This window comes from Rhinolophus ferrumequinum, chromosome X (genome assembly GCF_004115265.2).
Source record: "Rhinolophus ferrumequinum isolate MPI-CBG mRhiFer1 chromosome X, mRhiFer1_v1.p, whole genome shotgun sequence".
In the NCBI taxonomy this organism is placed as follows: domain Eukaryota; kingdom Metazoa; phylum Chordata; class Mammalia; order Chiroptera; family Rhinolophidae; genus Rhinolophus; species Rhinolophus ferrumequinum.
In genome coordinates this window covers 18,627,045-18,640,004 of record NC_046284.1, presented here as the reverse complement: position 1 = coordinate 18,640,004, position 12,960 = coordinate 18,627,045, and the positions used below count along the sequence as shown (strand labels likewise).

The 12,960-nt window shown below is 47.5% G+C and overlaps 1 protein-coding gene across 2 annotated transcripts; it reads left to right on the top strand.

Moving 5' to 3' along the window:
• The first annotated feature begins 1,388 nt into the window (after positions 1 to 1,388).
• On the top strand, positions 1,389 to 12,686 carry ZIC3 (Zic family member 3). Of its 2 annotated transcripts, none has more exons than XM_033110275.1 (3): positions 1,389 to 2,912; positions 4,032 to 4,195; positions 5,023 to 5,966. In XM_033110275.1, exons 1-3 carry the CDS (start codon positions 1,847 to 1,849, stop codon positions 5,200 to 5,202), a joined length of 1,410 nt encoding a protein of 469 aa, XP_032966166.1. In that variant the 5' UTR covers positions 1,389 to 1,846; the 3' UTR covers positions 5,203 to 5,966. The 2 variants fall into 2 exon arrangements, with proteins under 2 accessions (XP_032966166.1, XP_032966258.1); XM_033110367.1 differs by lacking the exon at positions 5,023 to 5,966 and adding an exon at positions 12,167 to 12,686 and having other exon boundaries at positions 1,403 to 2,912.
• Positions 12,687 to 12,960: the final 274 nt, after the last annotated feature.

Here is a 12,960-nt window from a genome sequence, read left to right as displayed (position 1 = left end):
CCCTGCCAGACAAAAAAATGAATGGATTTATAGCCCTGTCTAAACCTGGTCATTATTTCCAGAAAGACCTTGCACGGGACAAGAGGGGGCTGTGATCCCACACACAACCCTGGAAACTAAATCCTTAAGGGGTAAGAAGTCCCCGAGGTCACTACATGCTTCTCTCTGTAGAAATAGAAGAGAGCAAAGACTTGGCTGTTTCAGAGGGAGGAAAATTCCACCTCACAGTCAGTTTTCAGTCTTGCCTCCCACTTTCGCGTTTGAAAATGCTAAGAATTCGAAGCTGATTAGCTCTGTGGTTAAGTGAGTTTGCTATGTCTAGTGTCTCCTGTGTCTAGTGAGTTTGCTATACAGTGTGTTGTTTGTTGTATGCATCTTTTGTGTACACTGGCATATTTAGTATGTGTGCTTGTGTGTGTTGTCATGTGGGTGTATTTACTGTGTGTGCCTGTTGACTGTTTTGTGTGGTTTGTTGTGTTACTGGGTTGAGTGCTTACTGTAGTGTTTAGTTGTGTGCGTGTTTAGTGTGGTATGTGCGTGTTTCCTGCAGCGTACTTGTGTTTACTGTGTTACATGTGTTTTGTCTGGTGCGTCGTGGGGGGAGCCGGGACAGCGGCGAGGATAGCCAGTACTCACAAACTAGAGTCAACCCTTGGCTCAGACAGAAGGGAGATCGGTCCTAACTGTAATCGTTTCTCCTTGTTTGGGCCTCAGGCGGCCGGCCGCAGCTCAGGACACAGGCGGTGAGCTGGCCGGCCTGGGTCCAGTGTCTCTGAGCCATCAGGGCCTAGAGTTGAGTGTGGGAAGGACGCGGCTAGTGGGCTGTGAGTGTGGAACTGCTGCGCTCGCCCCGCGATCGGCACCCTGCGCCCGTGGAGGAAGCACATTCTCGGGGTGGTGAGGCACCGCGCCCACGGGGCAAAGAGTTCATTTGGTCAAGGCGGGTGCAGCGCGCCAGCGGTGCTTGCCTGCTTCGACACCGAGGGAAACAGAGGAGAGGCCCGGCTCTGCCTCGCGGGTCGTTGGCTGGAGCTTGGCTCTAGTTCCCTACTGCAGCGCAAGCCCGGCGGAGCCCACTCGCCGGCGCTCGGCCGCCGTCGCCTCACCTGCCAAGCTCCGGGTCACTGCCCAATCAGCGGCAGTCGCTCGGCCGCGGCTGCCATGTTCCCCGCACCGCACCGTCAATCAGTGTGGCGGCGACCAATGGGCTGCAGGGCCGGGGGTCAGGTGACCGCGGGCCAGCTGGCTCCCCATTGGCGCGCGCCGCGCGGCCTCCCGCTCGGTTTATGTGAGAGGAGTGAGTGATTGACTTTATCAGTCCAAGGACATTACTCTGGAGGCGAAGAGGGTGGGACTCGCGCGGCGAGCGGCGCGGACCAAACCTGCCTGCGAGCCGGCTCTGCTACTTAGCGCAGCCCAGCCCCGCAGTCCCGTGTGGAGGGAGCTTTCTGGCCCCGGTGTTCTGTGCTCTCGGGGAGAGGAGGGGTGACCCCGACAAGACTGGCAAACTCCACCCTCCACTTGTTATTTTGCTTATTTTTCTTTGTGCGCGCCTGTTAGTTTGTTAAACCAGATCTAGTCCCAGAGTCTTTCTCCTCCCTTGCCCCCCTCCTCCCCTTCCCCACTCCTCCCCCCACCAGCTCCTTGTACTTCCCCTCCTCCCTCCTACCCCTCTGCAGGAGACTCGCGCAGCGACGGAAAGTTGCAGCCCCTGATACTGCCTTGCGGATCTCCCGGCAGTGTCCAACCACCGCCACTCCTTTCCGACTACCGCACCTCGGAGATCTCTTCCTTTGCCCGCACCCTCGTTCTTTGCCGGATCGCCTGTGCCCAGAACGCCCCACTCATGACGATGCTCCTGGACGGAGGCCCGCAGTTCCCTGGGCTGGGAGTGGGCAGCTTCGGTGCGCCGCGCCACCACGAGATGCCCAACCGCGAACCGGCGGGCATGGGGTTGAATCCCTTCGGGGATTCGCCCCACGCTGCCGCCGCCGCCGCCGCCGCCGCCGCCGCTGCCTTCAAGCTGAGCCCCGCCACGGCTCACGATCTATCTTCTGGTCAGAGCTCGGCTTTCACACCACAGGGTTCAGGTTACGCCAATGCCCTGGGCCACCACCACCACCACCATCACCACCATCACCACGGCAGCCAGGTGCCCAGCTATGGCGGTGCCGCCTCCGCTGCTTTCAACTCCACGCGCGACTTTCTGTTCCGCCAGCGCGGCTCCGGGTTTGGCGAGGCGGCCTCGGGTGGCGGGCAGCACGGGCTCTTCGCCGGCTCGGCGAGTAGCCTGCACGCTCCACCTGGCATTCCTGAGCCCCCGGGCTACCTGCTCTTCCCTGGGCTGCATGAGCAGGGCGCTGGGCACCCGTCTCCCACAGGGCACGTGGACAACAACCAGGTTCACTTGGGGCTGCGCGGGGAGCTGTTTGGCCGTGCGGACCCGTACCGCCCGGTGGCCAGCCCGCGCACGGACCCCTACACCGCCAGCGCGCAGTTCCCTAACTACAGCCCCATGAACATGAACATGGGAGTGAACGTGGCTGCCCACCACGGGCCTGGTGCCTTCTTCCGTTATATGCGGCAGCCCATCAAACAGGAGCTGTCGTGCAAGTGGATCGACGAGGCTCAGCTGAGTCGGCCCAAGAAGAGCTGCGACCGGACCTTCAGCACCATGCACGAGCTGGTGACACATGTCACCATGGAGCATGTGGGGGGCCCGGAGCAGAATAACCACGTCTGCTATTGGGAGGAGTGCCCCCGCGAGGGCAAGTCCTTCAAGGCGAAGTACAAACTGGTCAACCACATTCGAGTGCACACGGGCGAGAAGCCCTTCCCATGTCCCTTCCCGGGCTGCGGGAAGATCTTTGCCCGCTCTGAGAATCTCAAGATCCACAAGAGGACCCACACAGGTAAGGGGGGAGGCAGGCGAGCGCGGGATTCACCGCGCCATGGAGCCTACTTTCAGTGCGAGGGAGAAGGGTGATTGCTAAAGAGGGGCGGCGTCCCGCCAGGGCCGTTCGGAACAGAAACGCTGTCAGTGTCCCTCCGTCTCACGCCCTCCGGGTCCCGCGGCACTTTTGCCCACTTCTAACTTCCCGGGCAGACGGCTCTGCGGTCTGAGGAACTAATTGGAACCTTCTCGCGCCCTGGAACAAACTGGCGCCGCCTCTTTTTGTCTCCCTTTCTGGGTTACTATGAAGCGACTCCGAATGTGTTGAGAGCGTATTGCTTACCAGCGACTTAGCTTTCGGCACACATTCGGGAAAGGCAACCATAGAAATGCTAATGCAAGCTAACTTTCGGTTACTTCCGCTCTTTTTTACCCTTTTTTTTTACCCGTGATTGGCACATCTCCTAATTAAGTGACTGATAATTTTGTCAAACTATTTTTATTTGGAGTTCCGTGTTCAGTCCTTCCGGAGAAAAGCTAAAGTAGAAAAGGCACCACAGTTTCGTGGTTTGTTCAGAACATCTTGTAAAACTGTCTGGAGCCCCTGTATTTATATAGTTTTCTTTCTCTTTTCGAACTTTAAGTCCGACGAACCAAGCTTTTTAATATTGGACTTGGTAAAACTTGCATTTGAAAGAGGCAAATTAAAAGGTACAAAGAAGGAACCGAAAGGGATTATCCCGTCCACGATCCATTGTCCCGCCGGGGCTTGGTTGCTTACATCGCCGAGGTAGCGGCGGAACGTGGCTGCGCGTTGGGAGCCCTGGGAGGGGTAGTGTGGAACCACAACTTAGGGGAAACTTTGGAGGATCCAGGGGCTTTCCCATCCTGCGCGAGAACAAAGGGACTGGCAGGTTCTGGGCCGGCCCTGCCCCACCCCCGCCCACCATTCCCCAACCCAGCAGCCTCAACCAGCGCTCTCCATTTTTCTCCAGGGAAAAAGAGATGCCACAGCCGCCCCCAGTCGGCGCTCCCTCTCCGGGAAGATCGCCGGGCGCTCCGTCTCCCGCTGCTCAGCTCTAAGAAGCTCCTGGTCCTGACCATATTTCCCCCCTTTTTGCGTTTTTGCCTTTTGCAGGTGAGAAACCTTTCAAATGTGAATTTGAAGGCTGTGACAGACGCTTTGCCAACAGCAGCGACCGCAAGAAGCACATGCACGTGCACACCTCCGACAAGCCCTATATCTGCAAAGTGTGCGACAAGTCCTACACGCACCCGAGCTCCCTGCGCAAGCACATGAAGGTAATTACCTCTTTATTAGCGGTCCGCGGTTTATAAACCCTCGGCCTGACACTGGGCCGCGGGAACGGAAGCGCCTGCGCTGCCAACCCTATATCCTCCACGTTAAATCCGATTTGCTCCAGCGGTGACACCTTGAACCCATTTTGGGGACCTAAAGGGGGACGGGGGAGAGCACTGTGGAGAGGAGGAGGGAGCGCAGGGAAAAATTGGTTGTTTACTGGGAAGCTCTAACCGAGCTCGCCAGGGCTTGAGGTTGCAGTGGCCGCCTCTTCCCGGCTCATCCCTCAGTGGGAATCAAGAGTGCCCGCGCCGAATCTGGGGGTGGGTGGTTCATTTGCTCTTCGGCTTCAGATAAAACAATAGGGCCGAGGAGCGCGGTCTGATTCCCACGCGTTTGTCTGAGACCATGCAGCGCCTAGGGTGCCTGTGCCACCTTTCTCTGTACCTGTTTTCCCAAGTCAAAACGGGCTTGGTGAAACCTGGACCCGGAGTATTTTATAGGGCCCTAAAGACTAAGTGCTTAGCCCACTCCATCCGTGGAGAAAGCATTTTTGAAGGGGCAGGAATAAAACAGAGTGCTTTATTCCTTTTCCATAATGCCAATATTAGAACTGAAACTGTTTTGTTGGCGAACATCTCCGGGTTTTCTAGACATTGGTAATATGGAAATTCAAAACAAAACAAAACAAAACAAAAAAACAGCGTTTCTCTTTTAAGTGGGTCACTGGGAGGTCTTGCTCTTACAGTGCTCAAATTCTGCTCTTGTTTTTGCTTGCACAATGCCAGTTGGAATTATATTCATTATAATATATACATGTTAATTTTAGGTTCATGAATCTCAAGGGTCAGATTCCTCCCCTGCTGCCAGTTCAGGCTATGAATCTTCCACTCCACCCGCTATAGCTTCTGCAAACAGTAAAGATACCACTAAAACCCCTCCTGCAGTTCAAACTAGCACCAGCCACAACCCTGGACTTCCTCCCAATTTTAACGAATGGTACGTCTGAGGACAAACACAAACCCTGTTAACCATAGAATGGACCAAATGCATTTTTAAAAAAACAGACCAATCAGATGGAAATGGAGTTTTAAGGCAAGAGGCCATGTATAGGGCTACATCTTGTTAATTGTAATTGTCCAGGAAGGTTTCTGGGTAAGATCCAAAAGTAGCTATGCCCTTTTCTCAGGATTAGGAAATATGTTTTGGCATTCGAAGGATTTAAATATATATATTTTTTTCACTGCTTTTTTCCTCCCTTTTTTCTTGTTCTCTGCACACCCCAAACCTAAACTCCTCCAATTCATTTTAACACTTGTCCTGTTTCTTGAGAGGAAGTTACAGAAGGCTTGGTGGTGGTGATGTTAAACTAATTGAAAGTCTTCGCCTTAGTGGTGATTGTTTAAACTCTCACAGTCTTAAACCGTGCCAAAGTCCTGTTATGTCTTGAACTTTTCCTCAAAGCATTACTCTTGTGAATGTATTTTTGTTTAATGGGGTCGAAACTGTTGTTCAGTATTTTTTCAGGCTGAGGGTGTGATGTTACTCTACACAGATTGTGACGTTTAGTATACAGTTGCCTTTGTAATAACTTTTTTGTAAATATCCATTGATGCCATATTTATCATTGTAATTTAATTGTTGCTACAAGTGCCGGGAACTGAACAATATTTATGGATAAATGTTTTCTAACAAATTCTGTACAGCTTTTGATTATAACTGCTTTAGCATTAAATTCTATTGTTTTGAAAGAAGAACAAAATTTACAATTTTTGAACCACTGACTCCTTTTTCTTGTTTTGTAACAGCCTCATACAAAGAGGAGACGTGAGCAAATGAATCTTGTTTGTTGGTATTTATAACTCACTCAGATCCCTTTCTTAATTGTTAAATTAAATTATTTTTCTATTGCAGTATAGATTCCTTACAGTGTCAGTTTCCATCTGGGAAGACTCTCTTTTCTTTAGCTCAGATGGTTGTTTAACTGCAAGTTTAAATGTGTTTGTCCTGGATTTTCGGCATGCAAATCAAATATTACTGATTAATTCAGTTAGTGGCCATGACATCTCAATCTTGTACTTAAAAGACTGAGAAGCCGGGTTTAATCACCCCTGCCCTACATATATAAACATAAGGTAACCTAATGAGTTTTATGTCCCTTAGTTTTTTATTACCTTACATAAAAATGAACATTGCAGCAAGATGCATGTCTGTTTGTTCTATCGAGAGATCACCCATATACCTATATATGTTTGTATCTATGACTTACCTAATCTGCCTATCAAATCTATCTAGTTACCTATATATTTTCAAAAGTAAGTGTATGTCTGAAACAGTGGTGATGAGTAAGGCCAGTTGAGCCGTGCTTACTTATGGTTAAAGTGCTTCTTAAAAAAAAATCATAGTCCATTTACAATTTTGGAAGGCAAAGGCTGATTTGTTTTGCTGTATATAGTTCGTGATTTTACAATTATTCATAACATTTTATAGCAGTGTAATAACTGCAGAGGTTCTGAAATGATATTATGGAAAGAAAAAAACATTTGCAAAATATGTATTTTTAAAGTTCATGGTTTGTAGGCAAAGATGTTAAGAGCATTGTTTCCATTAAAATCAATAACAATGAAAAATGGTTGTTTGCTTTGTGATAAAATATTAACAATCCATTTAATCTTCAGTGAAGCAACTCATTTGGACAAAGTTCTTTTACAGTTGTTATATGAAAAGGAACATTACTTTTTTGGGGGGATGGAGTGAGTAGAGTATTGAGAGACTTCTTTTTACTAATTTAGGGTGCTGTTTAATATTGAGAGCCCAATCTCTGCATGAATAACCAGCTTGCAAATCAGTAAATAGAATGGTGGAGATAAGGAATTGTAAAGAATTCAGAAATGTAATGAATAGGCTTATGTACCTCCTCTTGAAGGGGCAATGCTCTAGGTTTTTTGGTGGCAGTCAATTTGGTATTATATATAATCATTTTGCATTCTAGAATTTTGTTTCTTGTTATTCTTGAAGAAATAAAGTCTTGGCACATCTTATTTATGTTATAACATTTTTGTATTTGGTGCCTGATTTTTTTTTTCATGTTTAAATGAATCTTGTTTGTTGGTATTTATAAATCAACTTTAAATTGAAATGCTCAGAGAACTGATAATTAAAAGAAATTTTGACTCCCTGGATACAGTTGAAGCAGCCTGTTTTAAGTTATCTACTGATCTTTGTCAACAGACAGTTAGTTATTGACAGTTTCTAATTGCAAATTGTTTGCATGCAATTTTTTGTTTTCGGAGATTGGGGGTTTTTTGCACTTTCCTCCACTAGTAGACAAGGCAAGGGCCTGAATGCCATGAACAGAGATTGGGATGACTTCACAGGTGATGAGCAGGTAACCTGGTCAGTGTACCATTCCTACCCAGACATTCCTGTCTTGACCTTGACACTGAGGGTGCTAGACCAAATTCCTGTTTTAGGATTTTTCCTTCAATTCAAACCAGAGTGTTTTAAATGCGCATCAAGTTTTGAGAAAGTGTATATTCATAAGATTGGCTCTAAATGTGTTTCAACTGAAGTCTAAATCGTGTTTTTCTTCTGAAATATTCATTGAACTTCAACAGATGACTGTTTTCTCCATGAATTCCCTTTCCGCCCCAACTTAACCTAACCTTAAATGGGAGTAGAGTAATGGGTTGGTTGCAAGATTCTCAGAAACTTGTTTCTCCTCCCCCCATTACATATATTAAGTATCTCCTTAGGACACATAAAGAAAAGTTTCATATTTCCTTAGTAGGCTTGAAATTGTTTTACCATAAAACTTTACAGTAAAGCATTATGTCCTATGAGGGGAAAGTGCCAATTAACAATGATGATAACCAATATTATGATGTAAAAGTTTTGCCCCTCTACATGATTTCCTTTAATTTGGTTATAGCATCATATTTCCCAAATAGTCTATATCCCCTGCCCTTGTCATTTGTTGCAAAGAAAAGCTTATTTTAGTACAAAAAAAAAAAAACCAAAACAAAACACTTTTCACAGATTTTCTTCCCATAATCTGACTCTGGTAGTGCACATTTTACATTCTTGAATTTTCAGAAAATACCTTACAGAATAAGCACCACCACCACCACCCCCAACAAACAAAAAACCTTACAAACCTAAAGATGGGTCAGCTGGGCTCTTAGTGTTATTTTCCTTCTTGCACCTGGTAAGACTTTTATCTTTTAAAAGTCCATTATCTTTTCCAAAATTGGTGGTTTACCTTAAGATTTCCACTGATGGGTGGGGAAGGAGGAGGTGTCTATTTCCACTCAGACAGAAGTCTCGCCTTCGTCCAGTTTGAAAGGTTAAAGATCAGGGTACAACCTAAGCATGGCAGTCAGTCTTAGCTACTGCGAAGGTTGGAAAACCAGCAGACACCGCCTCTGCTCACAAAGCCTCCCAGGAAACTTGTGTTCAGGACTTCCTTGCCCCTGCCACCTTCTCGCCGCCTGCTGTTCTCCTTGCCTCTTACCACCACCACCCCCATAAAACCCTCCAAACAAACGAAAAAAGTCTAAGGGCCTCTTTCCACTTAAGTTTCTGAAAGAATCGGCACCGGCGTGTCCATTCCCCGAAGAGCGGTTCTTCGCTTGGCAGCTAGGCTGGGTGTGTCTCAGGCTGTCTGACCCCAGAGTCTAGTTGCGTTTTGCCCCGGGACGAGACTAGGCGTTTCCGAAGTTAGTGTTCCCGCTCTGCGGTCTTCTGGCCCCTCGGGGCGCCCAGGTTCTCTATGCACACACCAAGTTCTTGCAAGTCCCTATCGAAACTCGGGCGCGGGGGAGGGGACCTCATTTCCTAGGGTCAATTCTCTTGCGGTCTCGGCCCGCTGACCCTTTGACCTCCACCTACAGGGTCCTTGGCGGCCGTAAGCCGGCGGTCGCCCAGGCTCTGAGGACACTTCGCGCCCCATCGCCTCCCGGCCTCATTAGGCTGGCGGGTCTGTAAAGCAGGAATCAGCCGCTGCCTAATCCGGACCTGGGGTCAATACGACCCCAAACAATGGTGAGCTCTGAAGGCCACAGCGTAGCGCTGGCCGCAAACTTTGTGTTCCATTCATTTTCTTAAGGCGGGGGTGGGGGGGCAGTGCGGCGAGGGAGCGAGGTACTCATACACCCAAAGGCCGCTCCTGGTTCACGGGGCTCTTAGCGAGTGTCCTTTCGCTCGGCCCTCCGGTCTCTTCGCACTGATAGGGATTGCAAAGGATGGCGGGGCCCGGAGCCTGGTTGGCGGCCTACACGAGGGTCTGCTTCGGCGCGGGGAACAGACTTTGAAGTGGGTTTTTAGCGCGCACTAGTGAGTGCCGGGCCGGGGCTGCAGCGGGGACCCGCTGGGAGGAAAGAGAAGGCCCAGCCCGGGCCCCGACCCCTCCCCCGCTCCCCTTCGCTGGGGCCTTTTCAAGCCACGGCTGGGGGCCAGCCGTCCCCCTTCCCGCGCCGCGCGCAGGCGCACACCCTGCAGCCGTCGAGTCGGATTTTGCTGCGAGGGGGGTGGGGGGAAGAATTGAAAGCCGCTCTGCAGTGCCGCTGCCTCCACTGAGCTGGGAGGGAGGAGAAGAGAGGGATGTGGGAAAGGGGGTTGGTTTGGGGGCGGCTCTCGAGTCGTGAACATGGCGGCCGGATGCGAACCCCCGCAGAGCGCAGCAAAGCGCAGACTGCGGGCTGCCGAAGTGTTGTGTGATTTCAACTCCCTTGTTATTCCTCAGCTCTGAGCGCTTCGCGGGAGAATGTAGGTCGTGGAGGCCGAACGCAAAATTGTTTTTAAAAAAACGGAAGCAAAGAAGTTCTTCCAGGGCATTCTGGGAGTGGGAAGTTGACGAGCCTTCTGGGATTGGGGTTCCCGGGGGACTTGAACATGAAACCCGCCAGAGGCTGTCCCACCCTACGGTCCCGACCTAAAACATTTCTCCCGGACCTCAAGGGTGGGGAATACTCTTTTGAGTTATCATGCCTGAGTCAGGATTCCATAGCACCTTCCAGTCCCTAAAATGCCAGTGAGTGGACACTGTATTCTCTACTAGGACAATAACGGGGCCCATGAGGGGAGCACTTAGGCACCATTTTCAAATAAAATGTCCCGGCTTATCGACTGAGACGTGCCATTTGGAGTTCGAACCCAACACGTTGCTCAGGACCCGATTTCTGCATATCTCATTTAAACGTGTGCATATGAAAAATGGCACTGTCATAGCTTTTGTGTGTGCTTTAACAGCTGGTGGTCTTACGTTAAGGAAAAAAGAATAAGCCACAACCCAAAAAACTTTAATTCGGCTTTTGCATTAACTGCTGTAATGCTGCATGTGAAAAACCCCTGATAGCTCTGGGATCTTGAGCTTGTTTTCTCCGCAGAAAAATGCTGCAGATTCACCGTCGTCAGATGTGTCTTTCGTGAGGGAAAAAAAATGTGTAATAAAAGAGTAGTTATTGACCCCTGGCTCCTCTAGAAAAATAAGCGGCACGAATTCTTCCAGATTGCATGTTCTTGAAAGCCAACAGCTAAACGAAAAGGCTACCTCAGGGCTGTCCACTGTCAAACATTTGGGCTCCTGAAGGTGTGGGGTTAGTTACTGTGGACCACCTTGGGGAGGGCCCCAGGTGGGTGGGCAGGTCATTAGCAAAGCTGGCCCAGATCTGCGGGAAATCTGCAAAAACAGTGCCTTTATCTGCAGAGAACAATTGATGGGGTTGTCTTTCCTCCTTTTCAGTGCACAAAGAATACGGCTTTGGAGCAAGAATTTGGAATATGCATTTAAGTTGTCGTACTTTGCGCTGGAAAACCCTGGGCAATTAAAATAAGCATGCACTGTAGTATTTGCTGCCCTTTCCTTATGTGTGATTCCTTCAAGTCAAGGGGCTGTAGACAGTTTGGAAACTTGTTTTGAAATTGCCACCAAATGATCTTTCTCTTTTTTTCCCTTTGGGTGAAATTTCCTTCCTGGGCTCAGCCACTCCCCTCCACCCCCTCACTGGACTATAGTATTGACCTCTTTGAGAGATCAAACGAAGTAGATGGTGCTTGCTGTATACTTCATTTTTCCATGCCGTAGTTTGAGCGTTTTCCTGGTTAAAGCTCTTGGTACCAAAAGTGTGGAAAGTAAAAAGTTCATTGACTTGAAAAAGCTTTAGCTAATGGTTAAGCAGTTTGTCTCTTTAAGAACTACAGAGCCCAGATTGTCTCTTAAGTTGACTTTAAAATAAAGCTAAAGATGCACTGGTGAACTGTCTCCCTTTGTGATACCTGTGGTGTTCTTTGAGTCACTTGATACTGTAAAACTCTGGTTGATTTTCGTAGGAGTTATGTGAATGGAATTTCTGCAAAACCGGACGAATGATAAATTAGTAGAACTCTTACGTTTGTTTGATCATTCCAAAGGCCACTGCTTTTCCCACTGAGGTTTGGTTTCTATAATAACTACTGAAATTTATACCTTGAATAACAGTTTGCAGAAATCATTTAAAGTGAGGGAATGTTCAGAGCATTTAGACTAATAGTAACTTAACACACGAGCAAAATGTCTTTGAATAAGCTTTGAGAAACTCCTGTTTTAAAAAGGCAGCTATAACTAAACAAAATATCTTTCTTTAAAAGTCATCTACCAAAGCATACAATTTTGTATACTTTTAATGTGATGGCAGTTCAACCTATTTACAAATCTGATGAAATGTGAGCTTTACAGTAACTATAAGAATAGTCTTCACCAGATAGCAAGTTTATAATGTCTGGTCTCTAATAGGATGTATATGTTATCTGATGTGTTTTATTAAAACACAACCTATGCAAAGACCATTTGAACATAAGGTGTTAAAAAAAAGATTCCATCATGTTTCTTATAAACTAGCATTTAAAAGAATATCCCGTAACATTTTATGAAAATACTCTAAGTAAATGTAGCCTGTTTTGACCTATCTGCAGTTCACTTTTTGTTTTTTTACCAGTGTTGTCCTGCTTGGTATCCGGGACAGTCTCTAATTCCTGACGAAGAACTTGATACTGACGTTGGTATGCAGCAGCCAGCCTTCCATAGCACTACCTATGCTAAATGCACGGTTAGTGCCGAACCTACTGTGCAAGAAATGATTTACTGATGAGGTTTCAAAGAAAACCACATCAATTTGATTGTCTGTTACTTTGAAGTGAACATTTTAAGAGTAGTAGCTTCTTCCCTACGTGTAAGAAGACTATTTCCTTCTTTTGGTGGATTTCATTCTGTGTTGAGCAATCATATGTGAAATGAAAAAGCAACAAAGTCCCCCACCACCACCTGATTATAAATTGAAGGATGGAGGTGAAGACTGGTCTAAATTATAACCCAGTGTGTGTTATCTCATGCATTGTGTTGACCTTGTTGAGAATCTCTTTCAAATATCTGTATTCCACATGTAGAATTAAAGAGTTTCAAACTAGAAACATTAATGCTTGTTTTATTAATTTCATGTTTGTGTGCAAAAAGCAATACCCAGGATCCCTACAACTGTTGTGTGACCTAAATAAAACCATTTAAATTATTTTTCATGATCATTGTTTTATTACAGTGACAACTATAGCCCCTAAACAACCTTGATTAACCTGTTGAATTAGGAAAATTTATATTCTATTCACATTTCTCATGATATAGCTGGGCTTTCACTGAGCAATAAACTTGGGGGGAAAAACAAGCCATTGAACAAATCCCAACCAAATGTTTTGCGCTTACAGTGTTCTCCTGGAGGGAGTCATAACCAGGTGTTGG

Coding starts and splice junctions, on each gene's coding strand:
- ZIC3 (XM_033110275.1), top strand. CDS start 1,847: ATGACGATGCTCCTGGACGGAGGCCCGCAGTTCCCTGGGCTGGGAGTG. Junction 2,913..4,031: donor CCACAAGAGGACCCACACAG/GTAAGGGGGGAG, acceptor TGCCTTTTGCAG/GTGAGAAACCTTTCAAATGT. Junction 4,196..5,022: donor CCCTGCGCAAGCACATGAAG/GTAATTACCTCT, acceptor TGTTAATTTTAG/GTTCATGAATCTCAAGGGTC.